General features: G+C 39.7%; 1 protein-coding gene across 1 annotated transcript; it reads right to left on the minus strand.

The window, feature by feature from the left end:
- Window positions 1-682: 682 nt before the first annotated feature.
- BRMS1L (breast cancer metastasis-suppressor 1-like) lies at window positions 683-21,760 on the minus strand. Its single transcript, XM_014942016.1, has 10 exons — window positions 21,559-21,760; window positions 14,370-14,460; window positions 13,897-14,024; window positions 11,173-11,252; window positions 8,357-8,453; window positions 7,877-7,960; window positions 6,338-6,402; window positions 4,911-4,950; window positions 3,939-4,065; window positions 683-2,261 (listed from the first exon to the last, which is right to left on the minus strand). Exons 1-10 carry the CDS (start codon window positions 21,692-21,694, stop codon window positions 2,138-2,140), a joined length of 972 nt encoding a protein of 323 aa, XP_014797502.1. The 5' UTR covers window positions 21,695-21,760; the 3' UTR covers window positions 683-2,137.
- Window positions 21,761-25,438: the final 3,678 nt, after the last annotated feature.

Raw genomic sequence — 25,438 nt, forward strand, 5'->3', positions numbered from 1 at the left:
TTCCAATTACATACATAGAAGTGATTACATGTGAAAAGGAAAGCCATAGCTCAGTTCTTGGACTTCTAGTAACAGAGCAGGTAGATCCCAGATGTGCCATCACTAATCCATACTGCTGTCCTTACTACCTGTCACATTGGCATCAATGATGTTTATTCTGAGTAAAAAAAACCACACTCACCAGGTTTCAGTCCAAGCTGCACATCTGTCCAAAGCAAAGTTCTGCACCCAAGGAGATTGGATTAGAAACAGCTTAAGAAATAACAGTTGCAGTTAGAGATGTGCAGAACATAGGAGGCAAAGGAGGAAAGGGGTGAACTATGGAAGCAGTGGTATGCTGGGTGCCCTAAATACAAATGAGTTCAAGCACATTAATAGCTAAGATGCTCTTAACATTGTGTTTACATTTGATTTATAAACAGCGCAGCACAGCGCTTCCATTATTAAGCATCGGAATGGGCTGCCCAGGGAAGTGGCTGAGGCACAATCCCTGGAGGTATTTAAGAAACAGGTAGACATAGTGCTTAGTGACACGATTTAGTGATGGTTTTTATCAGAATTAGGTTGATGGTTGGACTAGATGATCTTAGAAGTCCCTTCCAACCTAGACGATTCTATGATTTGGTGTATCAACAATTCCCACAAGACTAGAAAACCAAAGAGCAAAACAACATAAAAGATGTCCACTACCACAGATCATTTATTTATATACTAAGTTAAAAAATACAAATATTTTATTACAAAAAGTTTATCAAACAACTGTATACATACAGTTCATATTGTTAAAAGCCAACAGTCAATTGATACTTTATGTACAGTTGATTAGTCATGTCATACAATTGTAGAAAAGCATCACTCAGCAGAAACTGATTTGGCATTTGGAAAGAAGTTACCACCCTGCACTAGAAGAGGCAATTAATATAGGAATAAAACATTTATATGTTACAATAAAAATACTTATTTGCTGTGATCATTTAAAGCAAAAAGGATGCTTTCTTTCTCCAAGAAGAATCATCATAAATGGAGATTAAAGTGCACATAACCAACGCGTTAATAACTCTTCAGCAATCCCATCTATCATTCTAGATGTTCCAAGCACATCACAGTAACATCAAGGATTCAGGACTTTTCTCCGTGGCTTAAACAGTAAGAGTCAAGAGAAACTGAGCTTTCTAAGCTGCATGAAATAATTCCGGTGTACAACAACATGAAGTAGGGTACAGAAATTTGAAAACAGTGTTTGGTGAAAAAGTCAGCGTAGATTTTCCCAGATATATGACTTCTGGGGAAATACTTTCCTTTTGAAAAAAAAAGATTCATAGTATTTCATACAACTGTGGACCAAACAAGCAGAGCATGCAACAGTATTTACATAACCATCCCCGCAGTTGTTCTTTGTGGGCTACATATAACACAGGTTGGAGCAACACTGTCTATACACCATCTATACATTTTGCTGGCAATCGGTGGAAGAAAAAAAAAATAATCACCAATAATTTGTTTGCTATAGAATAGGGTCCTAAACTTGAAAAGTGCTCCTCCAAAAATGTAGCTTTACCTCATTACAAGCAATATAGTAAACCTTACAAAATATAACACAGTCAGTACTAGCAGAGCTGTCAAGGGCAATAATTTTAATAAATCAGTTCACTTTGGATAAAAGAATGCTTATGCATATTACAATCTATTCAAAAGCAACAGCTGAACAGGCTAAATTTACATCCACAAGAGAAGCATGACATGTTCACTGAAAACTAAATGAGTTGCTGGTAATTATGGTTATCATTTTTATCACACCAACTGGTCACCAATACGAAAAAAAAAACCAACTTTTTTTTCTTTTTTTTTTTTTTTCCTCCATTTTACAAATATGAGAAGTTCTGAGCCATTATACTTGAAGAGCATACTTCATATCCTAGGCACTGGACCCAATTTGGAGGGAAAATGTCTGCCAACAGGATTTAACATCCTCAGGTTTCTGAAGGCCATCCATATGAAGTTCACATACAGCACTACAAATACACATCAGATACTGCTGTAAATTTATAAGGAATACAAAACACCATTAAATACAACTTTCACCCCATGGCACATCAAGCATGGCAATACCACTTGTTTCATATCTGGTTAGCAACAGTCAGTTGTGATTATGCTTTATTGAATATTTTCCTTTCTGAAGCTGAGAAATATACAGCTTGGACTTGCTTCCATCCGGTCTTTTAAACCAAACTTCATCATGGTTAATTGTTGTAATTATGGCACTACAGAAAATGAGGGAAGAAGGGTCAGGGAAAGAAAAACAAGAAGAATTTAGAAAGCTTATAAGCCAGTAAATAACCTCAAAACTGCAGCAGTGTTTCCATACAGTAAATGAAAATATGCATTAGTTGTAAGTGCTAGAACCAAAAGATACTGCCTCTGTTGGAAGGATAGTTTTAACAGAATTCTTTGGTAACTGCACGTGTCTTTAGTGAAGGTAGTTAATTATTCAGCCACCTATCTATTTTCTTCTCCTATGAGAAAACCCTCCACAAGTACAAATACTTTAATTGTTTAAAAAAACAACATAGAAAAGTCACCCATAGAAAACACAACAATAGACTACTCATGGTAAAAAACAGATCCGTTGGAAAACATACCCAGAAATTACTTAGAATACAAAGTATTTGAAAAAAAGTTAAACAGATTGAAGCCCCAAATTTAAAGAAAAAAATGTATTCAACTGTTAGCCACAATACGAAGACCGTAACAAATAAGTCAAAGCTTGATTTACTGAACCATTCTTATATGAATGATGCTTTTATGCTCCTTGTGGTAACCCTTAATAAAAACAGTGAATACAACTCCCCCCTCATACCCCAAGAAAAAGGGGAAAAAAAAAAAATCAAGTAGAACTGATGACAGGAAAAGGCTCAAAACCAGAGATTAAAACAGTTAATGGAAGAAAGATCTATCACATACTGAGTGTGACAAAACTCCCTCCAGGAAACCCTTCAGCCTTGCAAGTTGCTGAAACCTTGAAAGGCTGGGAAAGTTCCACTGTATGCTCGCCCTGTTAAGCATCAGCTTTTGGCTGTTGTCAGACACTGGATACCAAGATCTCTTTTTGGCTCCATTCTGCAAAACTAATTCAGATTTTTTTTAAATTTCAGAAAGAATATATATTTTGCCAAAATACTTTCTTATTTCAGCCCTGAACTAACACCAAAATCACCAAAATCTGTTCCCCTTCATACACAGGCAAGAAAAGAAACAGTTTCACAGTAAACTACTGCTATCTGAAGTTAAAGTTCATTTTCCCAGGTAGCTATGCATATTTAATCAACACTGCTCTTGGACTGATTTGCCCTGTTCAGTAAAAGGTAAGAGATACATTTAAGTCTCTTATTTTAAATATATCCTTTTAGAATTGACAAATATTAGCCATACAGAGAAAATACATTTAGATATAACAGTCAACCAATTTTGCACTGTAATATTTAGACCATTTCCAGGTAGAAACTTTGTTAAGAGAAGGAAAAGCCATAAAAAAGTTTCAAACTCTTTTCTGAAAAGAAAGTTCATCTTTAATAGTATAAAGTGTTTTTCCATAATTAAGCTTTTTTTGGGTGGGCCAACAGACCAAATTCTCAAAAGCAACAAAATCCCAAGATACTGAACAAAACCTACTCAAAGGCTATTGAGACACTAGAAAGAGCTTAAATTGTTTGTCAGATCCCAGCTTGACAAACATCTTACTACCTTCTGTGAAGTCCAACCTTTACCAGCCTCCCTCAGAAGTCCAGTGCTCAACCTTCTTTGATAATGCCTGTCTTCCAAGGTGAACTAATGTACACTGAGGTGGCAGTACTTCCAAACAAGCCTTATGCTTCAATGCCATCATCCTATCCATTGCTTAACATGAGTGTACAGAGCTGCATAAACTGAATAATCTTTACCTTGTAGGACATTCATCTTTCTTATCAATGCATATCGTCTGTCCACGTCCATACCACTCTCCATCATAATAGAGTCTTCCTTCTTCAGATCTAGCACTATGTAAATGCTTTTCCAATTTGACAGGTGCTAAAATGATCAATAAAAGTTACTTAATATTAGCTTGGCAGAAGTCAGATATTTAAATACACTTTCATCAAGTTATTTTTCCATTATCAGTAGTCTCTCTTAATAACTGCAAGAATGCAAGAAAATTGGAAGCAAGATAACTTATCTCACAGGTAATAAGAAGGTAAAAGCTATATTTCAATTTTTAGACAGAAGTTCTCTTCCCCACTGCCTTCATATCTGACATGAATTTTTCACAAATGGAGCAATAGAATATAGAGAAGCCTTCAAGTGGCAGATCCTGAAATCTCTTCATCAGCACACGACCACAACATGCGAGTAGTAAAATATAGAAAGAAATATACCACATGCTTGCCTCCTCCCCTTTTTCCTCCTTTCTTACCACCTCCAAGTATCTGATTTTGCCCAGCATTAATGTGCTTCTCACCCCAGTGCCAAATATCAGTTAAGGCTCCTTTCCCATATGTCTACTTTTTCAGGGCTGTAGCTTGCAGTGAATGTAAGCATTCTTTAGAATGCATCCTTAAGGTCCAGATGCTCTCAGTTTCCTGCCTCATCTTGTGTAAACACTGGCATAGCTTGTTAATACTAATTGGTGTAACCCACTTTTAGAAGTCTACATTTTTGTTGATCATTTTCTAGAATTCAGATCTCAACACAATTATCAGCAATCAAGCTACAAGTATCAGCACTTGAGAGGAAAGACAAAAGCCTCATCTTCCAGCTACCTCACCCCATCCTCCATCACTGTGCCGGGGCTAAAATAAATACGATCTGCCCAGCTGGAATTCGCATCGCTGCACACAGCAAGTTCTGTCTTGTGAAACCAGACAATGTTTACTTACGTTCAGGCTTTACTCTGTGTGGCCCCAGTGTAGCCATTGCCTTGAAACACAAATGAAAATTAAGTTAGTCAGCAAACAGAGTCTTTTTTTCTTAACCGGCAGTTTTAATTGTGCAGCCTAGCTCAGGATACTTGCTTTTACATGCAAAAACCACAATCAGAACAAATCTAAAATAAAAGCGTGCTCAACAGTGACTTGGTAACTAAATAAAACAGCATTTTGAGGGTGAAAAAAAATCACCTTCTTTAGAAAGTTTTCATTTCAAATAACTCAGGAGGTTTTCTAAGTTCAAAAATGCTATATAAACAACTTACTCTTTTGATTTATACATTATACTCATAAACATACAAATTTTCTCTCATGAGAACATGTCCTATTAAAGTGGCTTTAAAAAAAAGCTCTAGGAGTTTTTTGGGGTTGGTTGGTTGCTTTTTGATTTTTTAAATTACTTCCAGAAAAGACAAAGCCCCCAGTAGATTCTGGGTTTGTTGCTATTGTTTAAAATCACGTTACACTAAAGGAAAGAAACCGAGGGAAATCTATTTTGTGCTGTTCTTCTGATGCAACAGGAAGAGAAAAGTCAGACAAGTTTTCACAGAGACATCACATTTTACTTCTTGTTTAGGAAGCGCAAGTATAAAGCAGGATGGAAACTGACTCAAAGCCATTTCCCACCAAGTTTTTGAATTCACATAAGTAATTTGATATTCTATAAGCTGGGAAGCACTAAGGTACTAGGGGAAGTTTTCTGACTGCAGGTGCAAGGCAAGGGTAGCATTTCACTACAGCAAGTTACTTTAACAATACGACAAAGATCTATTAAGGGAATTCTGCACTTCATTAATTAATTCTGCTGGATTTATTTTTTCAAATAGATCAGCTGGTCAAACAAATTTCTCTTCCTGCAAACCCTTATTCTCATATAATCTGGGAAAACCAGAGTGTTTCACTTATATATAAAAAAAAAGTATAAGGAGAGGTTAAAGCATAGAAATCTTCATAAAATAAACTATTTACTATGTGAAAACATACCATAGGATACATATTTTTAAAAAAACCTTATTTTGAAACAAAACCCTATCAAAGAATCCCATCATAGTTTCTACCCAATTATGCTCAACTATGAGAAAGCAGATCCTCTTGACACAGGCTTTAGGCTCACTTTATCACAGAAAACTATGGATTACCCAATTTAGAGATAACCCTTTCCACCACTTTATCGGATTCCTCTGCATAATTTATGTAGAATCAGAAAAAGTAGCAATAACATAGCTTGAACTTCAATTATTAGTTGACTACTGAATAAAAAAATCTATTTAGAGTTTTGACCACATAAGAAACACATTTATATACTTTTAAGAGGCAAAAGAACTAGACAAGAACCCAAACAAAACCCACAGCCACTGGCATTCATCCTTTCATCTTACCTTCCTTATTGTTGTCCAGTCTTCAAGTATATCAAGGTCTTGTAACATATAAACTATATAGGGGCGTGGAAAAGTTAGGGAAAATTTCTTTAAGTAGCAGTAATAAAAATTCTCTAATGTTTGTAGAGAAATATTAATACCAATCTTTCACACAGAGAATACCTACACGAAGTGAAAGCTCAGTATCAGGTATCAGCTTTAACAAAATCATTACTTTTCTCTCAAAGACAATGCAGAATACTGAAAAAGTGTAGACCGCACCACAGCTCTGAATATCAAATATCCAAAAACAGGAAGTAGAAAGGCAAAGCCCATTCTTTGAACTATCAACTGTAAGGTTTGGAACCTATTCTAAAATGGCAAAGTAGCTTATAATTCACAGAATCTGATTCTATTTATATGGATATCCCGAAGACAAGGATGACTAATAGCTAAAGAAAATACACTTCCTAACAACCTGGCACTGAAATTGCTAACAGGAGTTAAGAAACTAATGAAACCACGTGTACCTGCATTGATTAATACCACTTGGCTTTTAAGCACTAGTTAAAAACTATCTCTACTAAACTGAAATTATGACACAGCCTAATGGAAGAACAGCTGTTATTAGGACAAGTCATGCATTTGGGATGTGGTCCAGTACATCAACCACCCTGAAGGAGGGTGTCCCAATGATGACAGTTTTGGTTTTTTTTCAAAAACCTCCTCCTTTTCACCTTCTCTTCATGTTACAAACGAAAGTAGCAAGACTTTTTTTTTTTTTCAGCAGCTTAGCAATAAAAAATGGCCTTTATACCATATAATGTTAAAACTTAGAAGGTGGTCTCTTTTAAGCGGTCTCCATGATTCTGGCAACTTTTAAGCCATCACATCTCTTGATCCTATAAAAGTGTTAGGCTGGGGGTAGGGGTAGACAGAAGACTCAGTTTGCAAAGGCATCTCCTTTCTCTGGAGAAAGATTATACTGTCTCTTAGGTGTTGTACCTTAAAAAGTTTCAACTGCACTACATGCTTGTCAACAGCTATGAAGAAGTCATCAATGCAAAATTCTCAGACACCAGACACAGGAACCCCAAACCCACAAACACACACACATAAACAATCTCAATTGCTGGAATTTTAAACTTTTCATCAAAGAAGGTTCTAAACTGTATGGAATTTTTTAAGAAGTAATAAATTGAGGCTAAGATGTCCCAGTATGAGGGAAGCTATACAGGAGAAGTTACACAAGTAATACTTTGCAAACATAATGTCTTTTTCCTGCTTTTGCCTGTGGCTCTGTTTTCTGAAGAGTTAAAAAAATCAATTTTTAGAAATATTCTCTATATGAAACCAGTAGTTAGATAAAAGAATCTTAATTTCAATTTTCATAATAGGATGTGTCAACGTGGTTTCTCTAACCTGAATTAGAATAACATCTGCCATACAAAAATGAATTTTGAGAATGCATTTGACTTGTTAGTAAAGACGTATGTAATAAGACTAGTTATAAAACAGTGAACACTCATAGAAAGAAAGGTGATTTCAGTAAAAGGATATCTGATACAACAACAGGTTTCTTCTTATCTGGACTAAATGGATCCTTCCTTTTCTTCCTGGACTGTAGCTCATCATTCCATAATTCTGAAACGACATAAGAACAACATGCTATGAATTAGAAACCTTTATATGACTAGCTCTTTTTTACAGCAGAAAATGTCCAAGAATGGAAAATAACCCTTTTTCTGGTGAGATGCTGTTTCCAAACAGAATATTATGTGATTATATAGTCATAGATTAATGAGTTTTAACTCTCAAACCACACAAGGAATGCTGATAATTACTAGACCAAAGTTTGGTTTAAGATAAAATTCCACCCCCTCTCCCAAAGTCTACAGCCGAATAGCATTCTACTGGATAACCTCAAACTCACCAGACATACTATGTGTACAGTCAACTGTAGCTACCAGATGAAAAAAAAAAACAAAACAAACAAATAACCAAAAAAACCACCACCCCCAACTTTGCATTTCCATCCACCTGAGGTAATGTCAATGCTATGCCTGTCTTCTTCAAGTCTTCTAATCTTCTCCTCTAGTTCACTTTGTACAGTATCGTACAACAGAAGCTTTTCACTCTAAAAAAGCAAAAATGACACATTTTTACATGACTAAGTTCTATGCTCTAAAGATATATGACAACAATTTAAAGCCTCAGCAGGAGGAAGACAAGAATAGCTTTAGGTAAAAATTTTTCATAAGCCATAAAGCATTTGACATTTCCCTCTATCCACTTTCTTAGCCTGAGATCGTAGCTCCTTAAAGACAGCACACTTACTTGGCATAAATGTAAATATAGTTATCAAATATCAGTACCAAGAGTAACTAAGTATATAAAACCATGAAGCTAGATGTCCCAAATAAGATTTGTATTTTGACACAAATACAGTATTTTCCTTTTGTATAGCAAAGATTTATTCACAATGAATAACTGTAAAGTAGTGAACTCTATGCCATCTTTCATTACAGATCAGAAAATATCATGTTTGTGTTGAAAGCTTTTTATTGAGCTGCCTCCAATATTAATAAACCTGCACCCATTTATAGAGAATTATCATCTATTACCACAACATTTATAATTGTCTATTTTTATAGATCTGAAAAGTGCCTTCCCACAAAAGCAATCATTTATTGAGCACATAAAAGAGCCTAGATAAGTTGTGAAAGCACACCTTAAAGCTCTGAGAAACTCTTTAAAAGCACTGCTTTAGAAAAGTTAGCTAGTCTGTCCTTTTGAAAGGCAATTTTTGATTCAAATAATTTACCCAATGACTTCAATGTTAGTTGTATCATTAGCACTTTTTATATACAAAGGCAAACTAAAAACACTGTGATGTGAACTTCTTGCAGTGTTTTGTGCAGTCCATGCTCTCTTTCAGTGTTTCAAAACAAGAAAATTAACTTTGTAGTAAACTGCTCTCAATTACAGTCCACCACAAAGGACTGATACCAAAATTACACAGTGTATCTGTATGGATCAGTGACCCTTTTAAAGGCAGCATTGAAAAAAACTGATCTCTAAACCAGTAACTTGGAATTAAGCTGAGTTCCAAACTTCAAGGAAACAAATCTACTGTTTGTTCATAAGCTTGCATATTTCCTAAAGCACGAGTAGGAAACACAGCTGACTCTTACATTTTCAAGTTCTTTTTGACTGAGCAACATCTTTAACAACTCTGGAAAACAGACGGCTTGGAGTCAGTGAGAAAAACAGCTTAAGCAGTACAAGTCAGAGCGTCTAGCTATTTGCTGCCATGTCTCTGCCAGAAGCTGCAGTCCCAAGAGCCAAGCCCAAGAGTCTGCCCGTAACTGCTCCTGCCCACAGCGCAGCAAACTAACAGAAACCTACCGCTACCGGCGTTCAAGCAAGTGGGCTGGAGGGAATCAAAACAGTTCAGGAATATATGAAAATAAAGAACCCTGTTCTACTAAATAACTGTCGTGTTTGCCATTCCCTTGAAGTTACAAAGTATTTAAATTCCAAAGACATCCTTTCATTTATTTTTTCAATCTCTCATTGTAAAAAAAAATTTCCCAGCGGAATTGAAAAGGTGAAAGTCTCATATAATATATATATATGTGTGTGTATATATATCTGAAAAGCCAAATGACTATTATCTTTCCCAAGACCATTTCAGAATTCCGTTTTAAAATGAAATAGTGTTGGTGTTTAGACAGCTGTTTTGCTTCAAGCACTTGGTGACAAATAAGGTGTAAAAAGGTTTAAAGGCATCAGAGGCATTCTCGCTGAATGGTTATTTTCCAGTCCTACAAGCAGCACTGCTGACCTTAAAGAGCTTTTTCCCCAAGATACCCTTACTGGATAGTGAGTATTTGAATTCTGAAGGTTTCACAGTGGAAACACACTAGCAAAACAAGGGACAAGGACCATTGTAAAGAGGAATAATATATAGCCAAAGCAAATCATTCAGTCATGGAAGAAAAAAACCTGCAAATCTTACAGGATTCTGTCCAACCTCAGGAGTATTCACAAGAGAGAAGACAGTCAGTAAGGAGTAGTCCTTCATTACACCTTACTCTTTGCCAATATATCAAGAAAATTGAATTTTTTTAAAAAGTATGAATGCACATTCTTGCTTTATTGGTACAGTAGGAACCACAGACTTCAGCAATTTGGTGAACCACGCGGAAGAAAACATGTTTAAGTAATGGGGGGGTTGAGGAGTACTGTAATGCAAACCTCAGGACCTCCACAGTTATGTTACAGCACTGGATATACATGTACTTGAGTATTTGTACTATGGTACCCAGTATTCAGATGTTTAAACGTGAATGCTTATGTTTGAGGAGAGAAAAATACTTTTTCTGTAACTGCTCTTGAAACAATAACTCTATCACTAGCTGTCCAAGGCATCTTAAAAAGACACTGTTATTATTGCTGCTGCTAAAACTGCATCAGATATTTTAGACACTATTCTTGGTAATATTCTTATAATAAAGGCAAAAAAAAAAAAATCACATGGGAGTCTATTAATAGTTGGAAGAGACCTCTAGAGATCATCTAGTCCAACTCCCCTGCTAAAGCAGGATTGCCTAGAGCACATCACTCAGGACTGCATCTTATATGCATCTATACTTATATGGAAAGCCAAACTCATATAAAGCTAATTTTTTTATATGCTTTGAATAACCTCTTACACGGGCTTAAATATCTCATGGCAATTGCATTCAAATAGCAAATAACAGCAACAATAAAAACAGGCACTGAGCTTGGAAAGCATGACCCACGGTAAAGTTAGACGAGATTAGCTATTGATATAAAATAGTAGGCACAACCTCACAATGCTGTCGAGAGGCTTGAATTTCACATTCATACTTGTTCTTCACAGATTCCAGACAAAGCTCTCTATAGATACCTGTAATCAGACAAATTACAGCAACATTACTTTCTTTAGCTAATATCTGATTTCAGAATTCTCTTTTAAGACTGTCCACAAGTCCCAAAACATGTACATACTGGAAAACACAGATATATTATATTAGGTACCTACAGTAGCTGGCTGCTTTACAGAGTAAAAATAAGAACAAGTAATCCCTTAATTCTGAAGATCTCAGGAAAAATAAATGCTATTTTAAGAACTTTTACCCCATCAGTAAACAAATTGCACCAGCAGTCATGCTAACTTTACAAAACAAGTCTATTTCATATTTCTGATCAAATTATCCTGCATATCCTTAGTTTTCAAATCCATGAAGTACTAAATGGCCTCTTTAATTTTCTAATTACAGTTTTAAATAATATTTTGGGATTTTTATATAGCTAGAAAACTGAATGAAAGAACAGGCTTTTACAAATTAATATTTGGAATAAGGCTTACTTTATATGCATGACCTTAATAAATCACATCAATTAACAAGACTGCGTTCCATTCTTAGAAATAGCCATCTTGTGATACAAAGGATACTGCTTCTAAGCATCAGAAGCATTTCTTACACATTTCTGAAAATGTGTCTACTAAACAGACAGTGGAAAAAATCTGAAAGGTACCTGAAATGTAATATCTGGCAAGTATACACAGAACTGCATTTAATATATTCAATGCATTCAACACAAAATACTTAACTTGTTTCAGATTACCATTCTGAGGAGTTAAGTTTGCACACACGCCGGTGCCATCTAGCAACTGAAGAACTCCCCAAAAACAACTTCCCTTAAAATCAGTAGACTATAAATGAATACAGTTCAAGAGGAACAATACCCTTACAGGCAATTCCTCTGAAAAACAAACTGCAAGTATTATGTCAATCATGTTTCCAATGTGAAGACACTTTTGATCTAGAATTCAAAACATTCTTTTCTTACATCAGTGTGTTATGCTGGCTTTTTTCTTTTTTTTTTTTAAATATTTATGGCTGACTGGCATATCTAGGTCTACAATCACTGCTCATCTGTCTGAAATGAAGCAGTATAGGTATGAATACTTCTAAAAGAAACAGATGCTCCTGACTTGCTGATCCACATTTCATGTGAATAGTGCTCAGTGCCTTAGAGAGCAGAGGAACACAAGTTTCTTTTCTACCACAGCCTAGCTAAACATAATCTAGCTTTTTTTTCATCCCTTCCTCCCCTCTCTCACACAGAAGTAGGTCCTTAGTGGTTACTTGCTGGAGCTCAAGTCCTGCTACTACCCACTTCTGTCAAGGCTCTCCAACAGTAAGAGAAAATAAGCCTGTTCTGCAGCTTCTTGCTTTCTCTACAATAACTTTATTAATCTCATTCGAGGACAAAAGGAAAAGCAAAACCAATCCTGATTTCTAGTCTCGGCTTCAATGAAATTTTGTAGTTTTTACCACAGGCTTTTTTTACATTGGAACATGGATCTTTGATGCTGCTGAAGACAAATCAGGAGGGTCTCTAATATTCTGCCTATCCATACCCACATACGTGGAAGCACTCACAGACAGATACATTTAAAACTGAAAATCAAGAGTCTAGATTAAGGCTGCTTTTATATCAAATCTTCTCCAAGTTCACCTATGAACTTTCTACAAAACCCAAGTGGGCTACTTAGGACTAGTTAAGTAAATTTGGGTCAAGATCTTAAAACACAGAAATTCTGGATCATCAGCTGAGGAAAAGCATTATGGACCAGAAGGGAGTGAAATGCAAAAAAGTACCAGTGAACACATACTGAGCAGCACTAGTATTACAAAAGTATAAGCAGGCTTCCCATTTTCCAATTTGCCTGCACCGTGCTTCTGCTGAATTTCTTAGACACAGCTTCTCCAGCCAGAGAGATTATGACTATCTCTCTTTTGGCTTTCTGACGGCCTGTGTTAGGTAACCCTTAGCTCAATTACTCCTACAGGAGTTGAGCTGTAACATGAAAAGAACCTACCACAGGGAAGTACAGAACTTTGGCTTCCTGTAATAGCACAGCTCCATATGGCTATATGGTTGTATCCCAGACGAAGATAAAAGTTCTTGCCTGCTTCTTCTATGAGCATAAAAGCCCATCTAGTTTTAATAATTAAAATGCAGCTTAGAAAAAAGCTGCTAAGGACAAGAGTTTTGCTCCTTCCCCTGATGGAACAGGAGGATTGGAGCAGAGGAGTAGAAGAGACAGACTCGAAAAGCAGGAAAAACATGATGATCTAAGATGATCTGGCAAGCACTTCATGAGATAGCACCTACATATCTCTTCATTTCAACAGTGACCAGTGTGCAGGCTTGATCCCAAATTTGCTGACTAATAAAAATTATTACTGTTTTTAATTCAGTAGTTTTCTGCTTACTACACAAAGACAGACAGTCATTAAATTAAACATTTTAAAAAGTCATATTTTTAATGTAATGTTATCAGGCAACTTGTGCGAAGAGGTAAGCAACCTATATATTTTGATTTGAAAAATCTTTTACATTTAAAACTATGACTATGCCACAGTATTTCTAACTTTAAAACACATTCCTTTAGCAATTCTAAAGAAAAAAAAGATAGACCTTAAAATGTGTAACAATTTTATACTGTTGAAACAGCAATACTTATTTTACATGCCTACCTGCCACCTTGGTTCGGATTTGCATATTTTCTTGTAAAGCTGCCAATGGTTCTAAATATTCAGGTGCTTTTCCAGCTATGACCTCTTGTAGTTTTGCATCCACTTGGCTTAATCTTTCTTTGTAAAGTCTTAAAATAATAGAAATTTAAAAAAAAAAAAAAAAAAGTATTTTATTTAAAAGCAAACACAAGTTAGAAGAGGATTTTGACGCAATTGACACACACCAACCCTTCAAGGCAACAACACTTCAACACATTCTTACAGCAAAACAGAAAATAAATAAATAAATAAATACATACATACAAGTATTCTGCAGCAACTTCCTGCAAATAATTTCAGAACTCCCTACCTTTATTCTTCTCCAAAAGTAGCATCCATATATATATACGAAAGACCAGAAACACCAGAACTGCACAGAATAGTCTCATGGAATGGATCCTCAAATGAGGCACTTGAAACATTAAAATACTTACTGATCTTTAAGGTCTGTAAATTGCTTTTCAAGATTGGACATTTCATCTAAACACTCCATTCTTCTTCTTTCACAGTCCTCATCATCCATTTCTATGAATAAAAAAAAAAACAGGTAATTTATTTTGAACAGTGCAATGTATAATGAAATTAACCGGGTATTTTGTTTTTAGTGAATTTGAAACAAACCTGAATTTTAGGCATGAATAGATTATCTATTAAATTATTATAATCTTATAGCAGATTATGAGGAATCATTTGACAAATAAACTACAAAGTAAGAAATTTCTATCTAATTCTACAAGAAACCTGATTAACAGCAATTTCTCTTCCTCAAAACAGGAAACAACATCTCCATAAGACTTTAAGAGGCTAAATTTCATGATTGATAATACAAAGTGTATCTAAGAATTTGTGAAACAGAAAAACTAAACATTGTATATCACACCAGAGGAAAGGCACCATTAAGCGTGAAGAGTTATTAGCCACCACTGAAAATTCAAGTATCCTGAGCTAGTATGAGCAAAAGAAGTCCCCAGAAAGCAAGCACAGTTCAATGTTACATTTGTCATATAAAATTCAAGGGTTTGTGTTATTAATAACCATTAATAAAAAAAAGTAACCCTTGGTTTTGAAAACAGGTTTCAATTTGTTCAATTGGGAGAGTTCTTTGAACCTGAAATATTAATGTGGAAACATCTGTAGTTCATCTTCATGACCATTTAAAAATGACTGGACTTCTAATGAAACACTTCTTAACCTGCAAAGTCTAGAATTTTGCAGTAACTTGTTTTTTCTATGCTTTTATGCTGGTCTCCTACACCAGCTACAGAACGCAGCACACTAGACTTCATCCTTACTGTTTTGCAAAAGAGTACAGCAATTTGCAAAGGTGATGAAGTAAAATGAGTAGCTTCAGGGCCAGCACAGCTACATCAGAGGATCTGATTAACTCAGATCTTCCACTCTGGCCTCGCAGTGTATGAAGTTTTCTGCACAATCATCACGAACTTTTAAGACTAAAAACCACACTAGCCCTCTCTGCCCAGACGTGAAAACTAGCAAGCAGTGGAGCAGTATCAATCTGTATTACAATGGTACCCACACGTCCCAAATCAAAGACCTACTACAGTTTGTCACATTACAAGCAAAAAAGACAGTGCGTACAAAGTTTTAAAACATGATATAACCTGAAGTATTTTGTCAGGAAGTGTAGTGGAAGGACAAGGGGCAACGGTTTTAAACTGGAAGAGGGGAGATTTAGATTAGATACTAGAAAGAAATTCTTTACAGTGAGGGTGGTGAGGCACTGGAACAGGCTGCCCAGAGAAGTCGTGGATTCCCCATCCCTGGAGGTGCTCAAGGCCAGGCTGGATGGGGTTTGAGCAACCTGGTCTAGTGGGAGGTGTCCCTGCCCATGGCAGGGGGGTTGGAACTAGATGATCTTTAAGGTCCCTTCCAACCCAAACCACTCTATGATTCTATGATTTTAAAGCAGAGCAAGAAAGTCTAAAAACAGGACCTAAAAAAAATACACTGAATGCTTAGCACGCTGGGGAGGGTGGAAGAAAGCATCAGGCTGTTAAGAGATACTATTTTATTTTAAAATATTGTTCTCAAAAGTAAGGCAGATCCTGAATCCCAGAATAAGGCTGAAAATTAGATTAAAGAGCAAAGTTTTATTTGGCTCTCCAAAGTAATACTCAAGCCAAAATTGATTGGGCAACTTTCAACTTGGCCAGATTTAAGGAATGTGGCAGTCATGTTACTCAAAGAGTTGTCTTAAGCATTTATGTGGTATAAAAGTAAAGCTTTAAAATTTGAAGGCACCTCCGCATGAAGCCGGATAGGAACAAGCACTGGGATACCAACCGTTCTTCTCAAATTTATTCTCAAATTCAAATATGTGTTTCAGGTGTGTTCAGCTATGATTTTGGTTCTAAGTATGTTTTAGTATGGTAATCACTCAGAAGTCTTTCCTTAAATTAACCTGGATTTTATTGTTTATGTTTAGGGACTATAAATCAGTGAAAGCAGACTAGAACTGTAACCCTGGCTGAGGATCAGTGCAAGACCTACTCTTGGAGGGAAAGGTGACTGCATCTTACATTTTGAACTTGCATTGCAAAGAAACTATAATGCATTGGTAAATGAGGGTACAGCTGACTCTCGTAGCTATTGAAATAACACATAGCTCTCTCCAGTGTCCCCTCCCCTATGTACATGCGTGAGTCTTTGAGTTTCTGGCTAGAAGTCTACAACCTACCTATCATTCATACTGAATGGCAATTCACATGTGAAGTTGCTCTTCAATCGTTTTACCTTTATTCTACCTCCAGTAAGATTCATAAAATTATTAAGTTTTTCAGAGTCCTGAAATAACTATAATTCCCCAGTTACGGAACCTCTTCTCCATGACCTTAAACAACACACAGATTGGGGAATATGCAGTACTAAAAGACTAAGAGGTTTTAGGATCAAATCTCATGGCTTTCCAGTTGAAAATTTATATCACTGCAGGCAGAAGATTCCTCATTTCATATTAAAATGCTTGGTAAGAGGCCTATCCTTTCTCAACACTTCAGATTTCCCATGAAGTTTCATACTGCACAAAGTATTTAGGATATTTTTAAACACTTTCAAAATTATAGTCATTCTTTTCCTACTATATTCAAGCTGTTAAATGAGTAACTAGGGCAGCCTGGTTTAAAGACAAAAAGCCTCATAGTACTTAAAATGTAACAGTGCCTAAAATAGCTTTTTTTAATAAGCTGCGGCCTATATTAAGGGCTCTAAAAAATGGCCAAATTCTCATCTGGGATGGTGAGCATAACTTGTGGGTTTTTTAGTCATCCCTAATATGCTATTCTATATCCTGGTCAATAAGAAACCCTACACTAAACACATATCATCAAAAAGAATGGGATAGAAACAGTGACAGCTCTCAAGGGCAAGTTATGCTTCCTCTACCTGCACTTTCTGTATTCTCAGATATCTACTGCTAAAAAAACCAAAACAAACAAACAAAAAAAAAACAAAACCAAAAACAAAAACAAAAAAAAAACAAAACCAAAAACAAAAACAAAAAAAAAACAAAACCAAAAACAAAAACAAAAAAAAAACAAAACCAAAAACAAAAACAAAAAAAAAACAAAACCAAAAACAAAAACAAAAAAAAAACAAAACCAAAAACAAAAACAAAAAAAAAACAAAACCAAAAACAAAAACAAAAAAAAAACAAAACCAAAAACAAAAACAAAAAAAAAACAAAACCAAAAACAAAAACAAAAAAAAAACAAAACCAAAAACAAAAACAAAAAAAAAACAGAAAAGAAGGCTGAATGCAAATAAAGCAAATGACAAATTTAACCAAAAAAAAAAAAACCACCTTTCCTTCAAAAATCTTTTTTTCTTATTATTACTAATTTTAATTAAGACTTATTTCTTGAGGTGCTAATCATCTTATGTCTGTAGGAGCAATATGCTTCCATGGAGTATGTTCATATTTGTCAAGACACTGAGATAAGCATGTAATTTCCTCTAATCATTGCTTTTTAAGTGCTCCCTTAAAAGCATTTCTCTGTGGAATGCAACAGAAATTATCTGGAGAGCTTCTTGTATTGTTTTAAAGAAACATTCACAGGCTACATTCACTTAAAACACAATTCCTCCTTCCTTCCCCCTAATCCCAGAAGAAATCAAGACAAGGGCAAGACAACAAATTTGCCTTCAATAAAGATCAACCAAAGTGTATCTGAGGACACATAAACTTCAAAATTTTCTTTAAAAATATCAATTAGCAAAACTACAAACAGGAGCAAAGGCAAGTTTTGAAAAAGAGAAAACTTCAAAGCTGGAACCAACAGAGACAATTACCTCTTCACCACAGCCACTGAGTTGGAGGAGAGAAAGAGTTAACTCTACATCTGTTATATCAAACTCCCTTTTTCCCACAGAAAATGTCATTTTTTTAGACATACAGATTCGCTAGAGTAAGAGATGAAGAAAGGGCATTCCCAGACGGCATCTAGCTACAATACAAACTGGTAAGCTAAGACAGGCTAAGTACTGGTTATTTTTGCAGTGCTGCTCCTGGACCTCACCAAGGAGTGCTTCACAACCCTGTGTCTCACCCACCAGCTGCCCAAGCAGCCTGTAGATTCCTTCTTTACACTGTTTTGCCCTGCAAGATGTAACAAACTTCATATAAACTTCTTGAAAAGCCGTCTCCGTGAATTTCTTATCCAAAATACAGTATTCCCTTTTTAGTCCATAAGCAATTCCGATAATAAAAGAATTGAAGCATTCTTTCATAAGTCACATCTGAAAGGAACAGAGAAGGTTGCTGTGCAAACAAGGACGTAATCAGATATACTCCTCCAACTTAAAAATATTATTACGTCCAGCTGCTTGCCCTTGTCCCCTCATTCAAGTTCACCTTTTTTCCAGCATAACCACCAGCAGAGATGCTGCCTAGTTTAGGTTTCATCAGAACAACCCAAGACAGTTTAAGCACATTTTTCTGGCCTTGTTTTCCAACAGAATCACCATGAGGGAACGGGGGTAAGGAAAGACTGATCAGCCTTCCTCTGTAGCAGATCTGTAAATTTATCAATAAACTCTCCACCTACAACAGCCCAACTGTTTATAAAAGCTGTGCACACATTCAAGTTTCAGTACAGCACAGCTTTGAAGCCAGTCTCATGACTGGTCCAGCTTATCAGGCACGGGGTCAGTTTGCAGCAGTTTTGGTGAACACAAACCGAGTTCTTCTCCTATCAAGTTAAACCCAAAGCTTCATTCCAGGTACTTGTCAAATGTGTTCCAGTATGTGTCTCCATCTATGGGCAACACAAGGATTTGAAACGCTGACTTGTCCTTCAGGCAGCTTCCAAACAAACACATTCAGTTCAGGCTACATAATTGGAAATAAATCCTAACTACTATGGAGATGTGGGGGCCTCAGCACTATCTACTCAGAACTACTTATTCTCTATTCTTATTTTGCCAATTCAGTTGCCAATACAGATACAAATAAAATAATTATCTTTGTAATAACTTTGCTGATTCTTTCAAGCCCCTGGATGCAGTCCACAGCTCACTGATTGAAGAGATCTCCTGTGTAGCATTGCATTAGACAAAGAGGCATGAGATCTTCTCTCAGATGAGGGAACAGCCTAAGAACTAAAGAACTCCCTGCTCCAGGAGACCTCTTGTCTAAAACTGTGCAAATCATTAGTCCCAAATTCACAAAAACGTATAGGTGCCCAGTTAACTGATTTAAGTTGGAGGTGTTTACATATTCTCAGAGAGTTTTAATTTATGACTTCTGCTGCTACTGAGCTGCAGCTATCTAACCACTGATACACATAGTCCCCAGCACCTCCCATTTTCATATCTGACTATTTGCTGAGATGTTTTCACTAGCTAGCTTTTTAATGGGTTATTTTTCTGACACCTAAGCATACAAAGGCCCCAAAAGCATCGAAGAGAATGCAAGAAAGGGGACCAGAAAGCACAGTGTGCACCCAGGAAGGGTGGATAAGGATGAGAGGCAGGACAGTGGCGGCCAGCAATTTGATCCAGGTGTACTGCCATGGACGAGCAGCCTAACTTGTAAAAAGGGGTTCAACCAGCAATCCTTGCCAGCTCAAAGGTTTGGGGGAGAAGAAGGGGGAAAAGCAGAAAAAAAACCCAACCTCAAAACACAGGAAGTTCTGTATAAACCACGGGCAGATTACCTGGATTTGTGGATTAACAAAGGCCTCTACCGGGGGATCAACTCTCGTACCGAGTGAGCATTAACTCAGATCAAGGTCTAAGGGAGTCACTATAGTCTCTCCCAGTATGGCAGCCACACTTTCCCAGCACTAGTAGTCTTCACTCGACTTCTGCAGAGTCAGCTTGGCTGTTTCTGTGCCATACCTGTGGGGCTCCAGCACCGTGCACAGCCCAGACTAGGGCAAGCTCCATGAGTCCACATGGAACCACCATAGCAGGGTCTTCCCTGAACTGCATCAGTCAGTGTGAATATAAAAGCCACAAGACTTAACATTCAAGATCTCCCAGATCCTTTAAAAACTAAATGAAGAATTAACTCTACATTGAGGACTTTAATACACACAAATACATCAATCATAAGCCATCATATATAAAAATATAATTTCACAGCTGCTTAATTTGTTTAGCTCATAGTGTCCCATTCCTTCCACTGTGCCAAGCCCAGCACTCATGCCACAAGCCAATGTGCTAGTACGGGCACGGAACAGGATCCCAGCAGACCAGTCTAAATCACTTTAGCTGCCAGAAACACAAATTAGGACCACAGCTAGCACTGAATTTTTCAGCTAGCCCTTTTGGTGACTAGAGCTTACTTACTTATGGAGCCCTGGGGAGTCCAAAGCAGCACTGTTATGCATCTGATGACCAGTACGTTTCCCAGTTAAGTGACCATGTTATAATTTACCTGTTGTAGTTACAAGGGAAGTTTGAACAGATAATAACCTTCTTCTAACACAGCAGAAACTGAGGACAGAAAGAGTAATCCTTTTAAAGCTGGTTTTCACCTACTAATATAATTTAAAATCTACAGTCCATAGGAAGCTACGGAAAAAGGAAGGGACCTTCCGCAGAGCAGAGGTTGAAATGCTTCACAAAAAGGCTAATGGTACCAACAGGGCTGCCAATGACCCCTCAAAGACAGGCCTCAAAACAGCTGACTGAAATTGACGATTCTGCATAGGAGGAAATACACATGTACATACCAATGGGCACGTATGTACGTATGTGTGGCTGGGTGTGTGCCAGTGCAGACCCCAGCGAGCACCCTGCTGCGGCCCATGCACTCAAGCCCAGCAGGGCACAACCCACAGCACCCACTCGGAGCGGCCCGGCCCGCCAAGCCCGGGTGTCAGCGGCTCGGACCGAAGCGGGGCTGCCGTCCCCATGCGGCCCGACCCCAACCCGGGCCGGCCGGCTGGCCCGAAGAGGAGCCGCGGGGCCGCCGCAGGGGCTGGGCCGGGCCGGAGCGGCGAGAGGGGGCGGGGTCACAGCGAGGGGGGGGCACCGGCAGCCACGGGTGCCGGGGGAAGGGGGCGGGACGGGTCTCTCCCCCGGGGCAGCGCGCCGGGCACTGAGGGAACGGCCGCGGCGCCCCCTCAAAGGCGCTGCCCCGCGGGCGGCCGCCGGTACCTGAGCTGTCCCCCTCCTCAGACACGGACGAGCTCTCGGTCTCCTCCTCCTCCGAGCTGCTGCCCTCGTTCTCCCCGTAGTCCACCTCCATCTCATCGTGATTGTTCTCCTTCTTCTCCCGGGAATGAACCGGCATCGTCCCCGCCGCCGCCGAGCCCCGGGACAGTCCTTCCCGCCGCCGCTGCCGCCGGCCCCTCCGCCCCGCCCCTCCCTGCCTGTGCAACCTACCCCGCCCCGCTCCCTCCGCGCCCTCCCATTGGCTGAGCCCCGCCAGCAGGCTCAGTGAGCCCCTGCGCGCGGGGCATTCTGGGAATTGTCGTCCGCCGGGAGCGGGGCGGGGCGCGGGAAGAGAGCGGCGGCGTCCGGCGGCCGCGGGGGGGCTGTGAGGGGCGGCGGGGCTTTCCGTGCCCCCTTCCTGTCCCCGGGGCGCTCACGGGACCGCTTCTCGCTTGAGAGGCTCGGTCGCGGCCAGGCAGAATTAGGGGAGCGTCGCACCTGCCCGCGTCTCCCCACAGGTGGCCCGGGAGGGGGAGCGGGCCTGCGGGGCCGGGGGTTCGACCGTTGCCGTTCCCTGCCGGAGCAGCGGAGGGAGGACGCGGGGGCCTCACGTCTGGCCGTGCCGCCCACCTGGCAACCCCGCGCCCAGGCTGCCGACCGGCAGCTTCCCACCAGGGGACAGAGGCCCCTGTCACCAGCCACCTCCCCACCAGAACCTGTGTCTGTCCCAGTTTCACATCCCGTGATAGGCTTTAAATCAAACCCGGCTTAACTCGGTCCCCTAAAGCTGACAGCAACCCCCGAGAGCGGACGTGAGAAGGGACTATGCAGATACGCTGGCAGTTTGGGCAGGGTTGGGGTAGGTTTTTTGGCTTTGAGTATCAGTACTTCACTGTTAATTCATCAGTTGCCCTTAATTGTGCTGTGCAAGAGGTACTGAATGCGATCCTGCTTACTGGAGCAGGCTGGCTCAGTTGTCCCTGTGCTACCAGGGGCTGGTTAGCTTCACCTCAGGATGTGTGCGTGCAGAGGAAGGTATGGCAGGGATCCTCAAGAGCCATGGAATAGAGTCATCTGTAGCCTGCAGGTAAGCACGGGCAAGATGGCTGGGGTGAAGGTGAGCTTGCTGGTGCACTACAGGCTCACTTCTGAAGGCTGGGCCAGGTTGAAAGCACAGTAGAGAAGCCCTCTGTGTTCCAGTGACGTGACGTGCTGCTCCAGTGACATTAAGGTTGTGTTGGCCCAGCAGTGGCAGTTCTTCATATTGAGAGATCCAGGTTTGGTCACGCTCCGCAGTCCAGAAGGATGTTATGCTGGTTATATTGTGAGGCAGCTCATAGCTTCTGAGCTTCCCCATGGACTTCTACCTCCATGGCAATGGCTGCCCACCTCGCCCACAAGAACATTAGTCACTTCTTTTCTCCCACATCTCTGTATGCCCAAAGCAACTCATTTCACTGTATCTCCACCAAGAGGAGCGTATGTAGGTGTGCCACCTCTTCACAGAGAGAGAGAGAGAAACAAAGAGTTCCTTATCTGCGTTTACAAGTGTCTAAAGGGTGGGTTGAAAGATGATGGAGCCAGACTCTTTTTCAGTTGTCTCCAGCGATAGGACAAGGCGCAACGGGCACAAGCTGGAACATAGGAAGTTCCCCTCAAATGCAAGGAAAAACTTCTTTACGGTGAGGGTGACAGAGCCCTGGAACAGGCTGCCCAGGGAGGTCATGGAGTCCCCTTCTCTGGAGATCTTCAAGGCCCGCCTGGATGCAGTCCTGAATAATGTGCTCTGGGCAATCCTGCTTAGCGGGGGAGTTGGACTAGATGATCTCTAGAGGTCCCTTCCAACTCTGACAATTCCGTGATTCCGTGAAATATTAGACAAAATTAACCCCCTCCCGTCCTTCGCTGTGCAAGCTCCATCCCTTCTGTTTCTGCTGCTTCTGGCCCTGTCTCCGAGGACCCAGCCGAACCCGGCGACGCTTTCCCCGCACCCATCGCCCTTTTTATCACGGAATCACAGAATAGTCATTTTAAGTATAGGGCAGGAGACACCTTCTACGATTTCTGAAAGGACCGCAGCCTTCCGAGAGGCGCGGCGGTGCCGGGGGAAGGGGAAGGCGGCGGCGGGCTGCCGGCGGAGGCGGCCGCGCATGCTCCGCGCCCGGCCGCGCATGCTCCGCGCTGGCGGGCGGGCTCGGGGGTGCCCGGGCTGCCCCCGGCCCCGGGGGTGGTGGGACCACCGCGGGGAGCCGGCCCAGGGCAGAGGTGCTGGGGTGGTTATAATGGCTCTGGTTGTTGAATAGAGCAACAGCGACTGACCTTGTGCTCGGGTTTTCCCTGTCTAGGGAGCAGTGGCGGGACCCCAGCACCTGCCCCAGCGCTGGTTCAGAGAGTTTTGGAAATTTCCAAAGAGCGTTCCCAAAGAACTGTGTGCTAAGCAGGTACTCCCCCCAGGTAACCCAGCGAAAGGGTTAGTAGGGGTGTCTGATCCTCAGGTAACTGAAAGGAGTTAGGAGGAGGCCTGAAAAAAAAGAGCTGGAGACGTTCCCAAAGGAAAAATGGTGAATTTAACAAACTGGATCTGAAATTTCTCTTAAGAGATCTGCGGGGATTTGACAAAAAGAAACCAGAAGTAAAATATGTCTAACAATCCCAAATTCAAGTGTTGCACTTTGGACTAGCAAGATAAAAAGACTAGAAGTCAAATGCTCTGGGGTAGAAAAAAAGCACTAGAAACAGTTGCAGGGAAAGGAATGTCAGGAAATCAGGAAACCTTTGGCCTGATTGTAATTTCCTTTCCAAACAGTTGGAACTAGGTTTAAAGGAGCTAAAAATAAGCTTCAGAAGGAAAGCAAAGTTCCCATGCCACGGTGGAGATCAGCAACCAGGATGGGGAATTGGGCCAGAATTATTTTTTTTTTAGTAACACACAATTTTACATGCTGCTTCTATTCTGTTTGTAGCCAGGAGAGGGGGAAGATACCAAGCTGAAGCAACCCAAACATCTACTGACTTGAGGAGAAAAAAAATAGTTACTGGTTGAAATTAATCTGACTGTCCAAATGGAGTGTTAGAAAAGCTAAGAGAAAAGGGTGTTTCCAGAAGCTATATATGGTGGTACAGTGCTAGTGATAGTTGATAATTCAGAAATATAGTTGATAATCTCAGTCGATAGTTGATAATCTCAGAAATATAACTAATCAGATAATCTATAAACCCTTAAAGTGGCAACACCTATCTTAATTGGCTGTCTAGGGCCAGATGTGTGCTAGAAGGAGGGGGGAAAGAAAAACATTCTGGCTGGCTTACTAGAGGACTTGCAAATATTTGTGTCTTACTGTGTGTACATACCAGCTAGGAGTCCAGTCAGCTACCAGAGGACTAGATTGACCATTTTATCAAGGTAAGTGAAAGGAAGCATTAGATGCCTACAAAACTATGATTTTTTTTCTGGATCATGATTTACACCCTTCATCAGAGTGAAATAACCTTTAAGAAGAAGATGATTATCATCATCCTCATCATCTTGGCTCAGCATTTAATGGGGAAGTGGGGATTAACAGCTGGTATGTGGTATTTTTGAACAATTAGACACAGTCCATTAACAGGGATAGTTGGCAACAATGTAAAATTCAAAACTGGCAATTCTATTGAAAGCTGGTACTGAGAAAAAATTGGACATGATAACAATCATAAATAAAATGCTGGCCAGCACAGACCTTGACAGATGGTGAAATCTCCTTTCCCAGTTTGGGAAAGAGAGAGATGATTGAAGATGGGAACTCACACATACGACGATGAAAAGCGTGGAAATGCAGGCATCAGCTTCCTAGGACTTAATCTGGGCACTTAAACCAATAATCTGAATCTAGCTATTGAATGA

This window comes from Calidris pugnax, unplaced genomic scaffold (assembly GCF_001431845.1).
Source record: "Calidris pugnax isolate Ruff unplaced genomic scaffold, ASM143184v1 scaffold56, whole genome shotgun sequence".
Classification (NCBI taxonomy): Eukaryota; Metazoa; Chordata; class Aves; order Charadriiformes; family Scolopacidae; genus Calidris; species Calidris pugnax.

What these genes read in the sequence shown, in the direction of transcription:
- BRMS1L (XM_014942016.1), bottom strand. Translation starts at nt 21,694, where the DNA reads ATGCCGGTTCATTCCCGGGAGAAGAAGGAGAACAATCACGATGAGATG. An exon ending in CCTCTCGACAGCATTGTGAG is followed by an intron (nt 8,454 to 11,172) that starts GTTGTGCCTACT and finishes TTGCTTTTTTAG; the next exon opens with AGTGAAAAGCTTCTGTTGTA. An exon ending in GAAACCTGTTGTTGTATCAG is followed by an intron (nt 6,403 to 7,876) that starts ATATCCTTTTAC and finishes TAACTTTTCCAC; the next exon opens with GCCCCTATATAGTTTATATG.